This window comes from Capsella rubella, unplaced genomic scaffold, assembly GCF_000375325.1.
Source record: "Capsella rubella cultivar Monte Gargano unplaced genomic scaffold, Caprub1_0 scaffold_3, whole genome shotgun sequence".
Lineage (NCBI taxonomy): Eukaryota > Viridiplantae > Streptophyta > Magnoliopsida > Brassicales > Brassicaceae > Capsella > Capsella rubella.
In genome coordinates this window covers 6,726,108-6,734,024 of record NW_006238921.1, presented here as the reverse complement: position 1 = coordinate 6,734,024, position 7,917 = coordinate 6,726,108, and the positions used below count along the sequence as shown (strand labels likewise).

Sequence of the window (7,917 nt, the reverse complement as noted above, 5' to 3'; positions counted from 1 at the left end):
TGAATTAGAATTCGGGTGTATTGATAACCCTCTTCCCTTGCCTTAACTATATTATATAAGTCATATATATTATTGTATATATTATATTTATGCATTATTAAAGAGGTGGTTATTATAAACCAACACAACTCTCTGGAAAGATGCAATATACATGTATATATATGTGTGGTGTTGAAAAGTGACTCTCTACGGTCGTTGTTCTCATTGAGAGGGAAAACACCACTGATTAAAAACAACAAAAGAGATTAGTGATCTTCTTCATCAAAGATCACAGGAAAGCAATAAGGAGTAAGGGAAGAAGAAATCAATCTGTGAAGAAGACTTGAATCCATCATCAAACCCAATCAAGCAATGGATCAAGGTTAGTGTTTCTTCTTTCATAAGAAACTGTTCATGGTTGAATTAAATTAAATCTAGATGATCTTTGGGATTTAGATTTCATGATAGAAATCATAAAGTTAGATTAATAAATCCATCTTATCGTTTCATTTACTTAAAAAATAATGGAGAAATGATTTCTTATGATCCTAAATTCAATTATCAAATTCTGCTCTAATCAGCAACAAATCGAATTAAGGGTCTCTGATTTAGATAGAGTGCATGTATGTATATTGTTGCAAATCACCGAAGACGCTCTTCTAGTTAACTTTGCTCTCTTAACTCTTTCTATACTAGCAAAGATATCAACTCCAGTATCAAACAAACTGAAAATAAGAAATAAATGTTATACAATTTAGACTATTCACATATATATATATATATATATTCCGGAATCCGATTAGTACCTATCCCCTCAACCTTAGCCTGGTTTCGTGGTTAATGTTGTTTTCGCGGCCGATCTAAATTTCATAATCTCTTTTTTTGAATGTTACACGGTTCTACTATAGATCGACTGCTCTACAACTTTTCTTCTTCTCCCTTTTTACTGTTTTCTCGAAGATAATATATATAGGAAAGCATTCTAAAAACTATAATAATTAATATTTTTTTAAAAAGGTGCACACAGATGCTAAAGATGTACCATTATATAGAAAAAATACTCTAATTAATTCGATTGGATTGTTGTTAAAGAAAAATAATAACAAAAAGCCGCCTTAACCGTGTTTATTGTCGAATGAAATTGATTTCATCCTCTCATCAGTTTTTAACTTTTCATTGATCCTCCTTCTCCCGGAGCATACTTTGCATTAAAGTACTGAAAGCTAAAATAATCATATTCATCTAATAATAATAATCATAGACATGTCAATCGTCAAAACCATTTAAAACCCTAGTTTTGTTGGTATAATTCATAATTAAGGTTAGTATTTGTTTTGTAGATATATTTTTAAAATAATATATTTTTACAGAAAACCAAAATATATATTTTCGCCAACTAGAAAATTTTGGTCTCCCGATCCTATATTATAGAGCTACCACTTTTATTTTAACAATATATATATATATATATATATAAACACTCGAATATTATGATAATGTAAAAAACAAAAAAAAAAACGAAACGTAATCGCCACCAAACTACATACATATATATGACATGAATTGCTGGAAACGTCGTGATAATATAGAGAGGATACGCAACAACGCTTATGAATTGTATATGATCGTTTAGTAAATATACAACATCAGGTTCACAACAAAAGGGGAAAATAGAGAAGAAAAAAATGTATGTTATACAATGTATCTTTTGATACAAGTATTAATGAAGAAAAAAAACCTATTTCTTCAATATCTCTTCATGAATTTAAGTCGTCAGCTAGTTCTCTACGACGGTTCCTCATAACTCGTAAGTGACTAGTAACCTGTTCTCTAGTCAGTCCCTCTGTGTGCATTAAGTTGTATACGCGATTGCCTGTTGCATCTGAAAACAAAACAAACAAAAAAAAAAAAAATTACAAAAAGAAGAATAAAGCAAAAAAAAAGAAGGGATGATAGTTACGTACTGCGCAAGCCTCCAAGTCTGGCAACTGCGCTATCAAATACTTGTTGAAGCCGCTCTGTCCACACCACTCTTGGTCGTGGTTGGATTGGGATTGGGATTGGGATTGGGATTGGATTTGGCAATGGAAGAGCAAGTGGGTCTTGAAAGATCAGTGGGTTGAGATTTGGCAATGGAGGAGCAAGTGGGTCTTGAAGGATCTGTGGTAGTCTTGAGTCTTGGGGATGAGGTAGGAGAAACGGGTTAAATAACGGTAACGGTGAGGATGATAAGGGAGCCGAATTGATGTTACTCAAACGTAGTCGCTTATATGGTTGTGATGGTGACGAAGAGGAGGATGACAGCGCCGGACTCGAACGTGGTGGATTATTATATGATTGGAATGGTTTAAAAGCGGATGATGGTGACGACGAAAAGTTACTCGGACGTGGTCCATCAGACGAATGGGGAGGTCGAAGAGGGTATGAATCTGACGTCGTCGGAAAGAAGTTGAACTCCCTCGACGATGATGCCGGTGGTTGAAGAGAGGTTGATGGCGGTGGTGAGAGCAAGTTCTGACGGATGGCCAGAATTTGAGCAATTGCTGCGTTACCAATTGAACGAAAAGATTTGAGACATTAGAGAGAGGAAGAAGGTCAAATTAGAGGGAGAGGAATGAGAATATATGTTAACCTACCTTCGTTGGTGCTTCTCCGAGTCCAAACTTGAATGTTCTTCTCCATATCATCATTTTCTTTATTCTCTTCGTATAACTTCTTCAAATGCTCATCAATCTTGGCCAGTTTCTGAGCAAGTGACTCAATAGTATCGAGCTCGTCAAGAAAGTCATCGATACTCTTCTTGTTATTAGCCATGGCTTGCAACAGAAGCAACTGATCCATCGCTTTTCGTTTTATAGGAGAAATCATTTGCAGGATTACAAGATTACCCTTTCTTGAGTCAAACCTTTCACATAGGTTGAAAGGGCTAAATTGTCCAAACATGAGAAACCCCACGCATTCTCTGGTTTGGTTAAGTTTACACTTAATTACTCTTCTTCTTTACAACAAATGCAAATCACCTCATACGTTTTGGTGAGCCAAATTTCTCTACTAACTTATTTACAGTGTGAATGGTGGGTTTCTATTCGTGTTTAAAACTTACTTGCATGAGTAGAAAACTATAATACTCTTAATTACTTCTCACAAGTCTAACAGAAGAGTTCACTTACACATAATTAAGATAATATATTTTTCCTGCTGGTTTCTAAGTCATTGTCGTCTCAGTACATCTTGGAGGATAACAAATCTTTCCAACAGTTTGTTGAAAACGCAAAGCTTCATATTGTATTTACTCGATTAGAACTCATATATTATATATACGAAATTAATATTGTAGTCGAGGAACCACCTGTTTGTATCTGATCTCTTGATTTCAGTCACTAAATTTGGATCTCAACTGCACTTTAATGCTTTCATGTTGAACTTGATGGAGTCTTTAAAAATAAAGGAGAGATGATTTCTTATTCTCCCTTGTACGTAAATGTTTGGAATAGCATCCAATGTTGGAGGAACTAGGAAGTGAGCTTTAGGAGGTGAGCATGTATGTTGCCGCTAAGACCCAAATACGCTCTGTTTGAGTTAGTTGCATGACTGCATCCCTGACGAATGTTACAAGGTTTGTTTGTAAATGCTCTTGTAGTCTTGTGCTTTCATTTGTAGGGGATTTCTTCATTTCCTTTTGATATACATGCTTTCTCAGTTTTCTTACATATATATATATATATTTCTTTGGACTTTGAGAGAAAGGAAACAATGAGAATAAGTGGTGGTTGAGTTCAGGTGATAAAGATACTATATAACAAGCTAAGACATACACAGAAGAGAGCTAAATCCTCACGAGGTATTTGGTGAAGGCAAACTTGGAATACAAGATTGGTGAGAAAGGGGGAGAAATTTGAAGAATAATGCGGGATATAGCCAGAGAGGAGCCGTAGAGTAAAGACCATACCAGACTAGAGAAGTCCTAATTCATACAATCTTATATAATAAGACAAGGTTTCTTCTTAATTTTGCCTCACAACGCGACATGTGTCGCTCTATGCTTCTGACATGTGTCATTTTTATTAATTTATAATCTAACATTTTAAATTTTTTTTTTATGATATTGTGTTGTAAGTTATATGTTACATGTATGGTTTGCTTTTTAAAAAGTGTTATTGTTGCAAAAATATATTTTTCCTAATTTTAGTTTCTAATTAAATTAAATATCATATAAGCTAAACATAAAATGGAGTTGTTATAATTTTTTATTCAAAGAAAATTGCTATGACTTTTTTTTCTACTCCTTTAAAGATACATTTTTAAAGTTATTAATATGGGTAATAAATTATTTATAACATAATTTCTAATTTTTAAAATTTAATTTATAAGAGAAGAATTGAAGAGATTATCAAACAAAATTTATTTAGTTTTCTATTATCAAACAGTTGAGAAAATAATATAATGAATTTAAATCAAAGAATAACTATCATATTATTCACAAATTATATATATAAGAGATTTTACCATCTTCTTATTGGTCCACTTGGCATGTAACTTTTAAAAATATTATATTTGATTCACACTTTAATATAAAACTGAAAAAAAAACAAAGAAACCACAAAACACATTTAATCATATATATTAAACTCACACTTTAATATAAAAACTGAAATAACATAAATTTGCATTAACTATATTTCCATTCAATTTTTTCAATACACAATCAATTATAATTGACTCCCATAATTGTTTTATGAAATTGTAACTCCCATCACTTATCTTCCTATATATACTCATTTTCTCATTATATCATTCTCTCATTCTCTCATTATATCATTCTCTCATTCTCTCATTTTCTTCTTTATGAAATTTGTTTGCTTTGTTTATTTTTGTTGTATGAGTTTTGAAAAAAAAAATATTATTATATAAAATTTCAACTGTAGAAACTTTTAGAGACTATATGATATATTGATATACATCTTACATTATTATAATTTATCTTTTTCCTTGAAAATTCATCTCTATTTTCTATTCTTGATTATCAACATATAAGTACATTCACTCCCTCTCTTCCATTATATTCATGTATCTTTAATATTTTTTCTATTTTTTATGTTCTTATTTGACATAAAATCAATGAAATAATCATTTTAAGAATTTGATATAAATATCTTTAGAAAGTATGATACAAATTTAACATAATATCTTATATTAGCTCCAATAATCGTACAACAAGAGAATTGAGTTATAAAGATCCATTTTTATATATGCATTTTCTTTTTTGATTATGAAATATCTAATTAAATATTTTATTGTAACACAATTTCCAAAATAATATATTATTCCCTCTTTCTTATTCAAATAATTCTTAACTCACATTTTAATATAAAAACTGAAATAATATAAATTTGCATTAGCTATATTTTTCTACTCAATTTTATTCAACACACAATAAATTAGAATTAGCTCGCACAATCAAGAAAATACTTATATTATACTTATATTTTAATACTTATGAATCAAGAAAATTTGATACAACACATATGTAATAGAACAGTTTTGATTGCTATATAAATAAAAATTTTGCTTTAAAACATTTATCAAATAATGTTTTCTTATTTTTTAATCTCAAATATTTTTTGTAATTCATTTTAATATATCTGTCATTATATTTAGTTTATGTGATCAAATAGACTATTATATAAAAAAATTATAATATTTAGTTTATTTAAAATTTGCAGTCAAAGTGTTAGATAATGGATAATGGATAGTGAGGTCAGGTAGAATAAGGAAAGACACACTATATATCCAACCTTCCCTTTTTGTTTTGTGACTCGATCGCATTGAAAACGACACACTATATATAAATGTAACATTATTTAATGATGTTATAAAGCCAGGCACATGCAGATGATAAGATGTATCATTATTTAGATAAAAATACTCTAATTCGGGATGATGTCAAAATAACAAAATAAAGAGTAAACTCTTAGCCGCCTTTGTTGTATAGTGTATGGAAAATTCATGTGATCTCAGTGTTCATTGATCTTCATTTTTCTTCTGCCGGAGTAGAGTTTCCTTTAATCTATATTAACAAAATTAACCATTAATCTGTACTTAGTTTTGATCATAATCATGTAAATCGTCAAACTATTACAAAAAAAATCCTATAAATAATTAGCTAGACATATTTGCCCAAAAAAAATTTTAGCTAGACGTCAATTGTTAAACTTACTTTTCTATAGCTTCAATGTGCCGACGTCTCTCGGCGTTTCTTATGGAGCGTTGCCTTATCCTCTCGTCGTTGGCTACACGAATATGAAAACACATATATAAGAGGAATACAATAGAAAGAATTATCAAATAGATAAATCAATTGATACCAAAATAAAATAAAAATAGATAAATAAAAATCGATACCTTTGTCTAGATCCCTGTTCTCCTCTCTGAGTAGTTTAACTTGATCGTCAATTCTAAATACTATTTCAGGAACTGATTTGAGCTTTGAGATTTCTTCCAGGAACTCATCATGATTCTTCCTGATGAAAGATATTGAAAGCGAAAGAGAAGCTTGCGAAATAAGAAAGGTTTTTTTTTTATATATAAATTAGAGTGGAAGAAAACATAGATAATTTACCTGATCTTCTTCAAGTGTCCTGGAATACGAATTAAGAATAAACGTAAACGGACTTGTCGGATTACAAATGAGTAATGCGAATGCACCATCGTCGAGAACGAGAGATCTGTTGTGTCTTCTCTTTTGCCAAACAAAACTCAACTTTTGTCGCTGAATTTATAGGGATACGATTTACCAATATTAATTTTGTTATAAAAGAAAAGAAAATATTAGTTTTATTTCCCAGTATACCTAAAAAAACTCACCCAAATCTTTTCAAATATTTTTTTTTAAAATTGAAGGATACCAAGATTGTTATATAGTTAACTATATCTAACTCGAATATTCTCTACACGTTTTTGTTTATTAAAGGATCTTTGGGCAAATCTAAACTTATTTTAATTTAGAATCCAATAATTTACTAACAACTAAAACTTTTAAAAAGCATTTATATATATATATATATATATATATATATATATATCTATATCTGTTTCCTTTGATAATTCTTAGAAGCATTAGAAAAAAGTTCAAAACAATTTGTAGTGTTCGTTTCTCGTTTTATAATTTTCTTCTTATCAGTCGCTTGGTTTACTTTTTTTTTAATACTGTTTTGTCCCATTAATACATATTTTTGATAATGAATATACTTACAAATGAGCATAAATAAAACATGAAATATATTTTTTTTGTTGAGTTTGAATAACAATGGATTTGAGATGATTCTCATAAATCCTAAATTGAATAACAAGGAATCCTAAATGATTTCATGTAAAAATAATATTCAATAACATAGGATTTGCAAAAAGATTTTAAAATCACAAGTTGAATAACAAAAGTTTTTTCTAAAAACCAAAATCAGTAGTATCCTATAATAGCAAAAATAATCATTAATCAACCAATAAACTATCAGAAACAATGATCTTATCTATTAATGTAAATAAATCAGTTGTTAAACTTACTTTTTGACCGCTTCAATGTTTCAAAGGATCTTTTTTTTTTTTGCTAAATATGTGAATATCATTTAAAAATGAAAGTTTGATAATACAAATAGTACTACCTAAGCAAAGTAGCCTTGGCAAAAAATAAAACAAGGTTACAATATGTTTTGGAAAAGATTTGGGAAATCTACTGAATCCAGAAAAGCATCAGATGACGCCATCGTCTTCTGTGCCTATGAGCTGAGATTGTGTTGCGAACCTCACGGTCAATAATTCTGAAAACTGGCCCTGGAGGGATAAAAAACGAGTTGTGCAGCATGTTGTTCCTTTGCTTCCAGATGTGGTAGATTGAGGCTTGTGCAGCCACCATTCTCAAGAGAGATGGGGTTGTATTAGTTG

The 7,917-nt window shown here is 30.2% G+C and overlaps 2 protein-coding genes across 2 annotated transcripts; both read right to left on the bottom strand.

Moving 5' to 3' along the window:
• Window positions 1–1,736: 1,736 nt before the first annotated feature.
• Window positions 1,737–2,820, bottom strand: LOC111831443. Its single transcript, XM_023785563.1, has 3 exons — window positions 2,616–2,820; window positions 1,944–2,522; window positions 1,737–1,861 (listed from the first exon to the last, which is right to left on the bottom strand). The coding sequence occupies exons 1-3, from the start codon at window positions 2,818–2,820 to the stop codon at window positions 1,737–1,739; spliced, it is 909 nt and encodes a 302-aa protein (XP_023641331.1).
• Window positions 2,821–5,822: 3,002 nt separating this feature from the next.
• On the bottom strand, window positions 5,823–7,571 carry LOC111831389. Its single transcript, XM_023785412.1, has 5 exons — window positions 7,540–7,571; window positions 6,599–6,748; window positions 6,382–6,500; window positions 6,197–6,269; window positions 5,823–6,046 (listed from the first exon to the last, which is right to left on the bottom strand). The coding sequence occupies exons 2-5, from the start codon at window positions 6,685–6,687 to the stop codon at window positions 6,001–6,003; spliced, it is 327 nt and encodes a 108-aa protein (XP_023641180.1). The 5' UTR covers window positions 6,688–6,748; window positions 7,540–7,571; the 3' UTR covers window positions 5,823–6,000.
• Window positions 7,572–7,917: the final 346 nt, after the last annotated feature.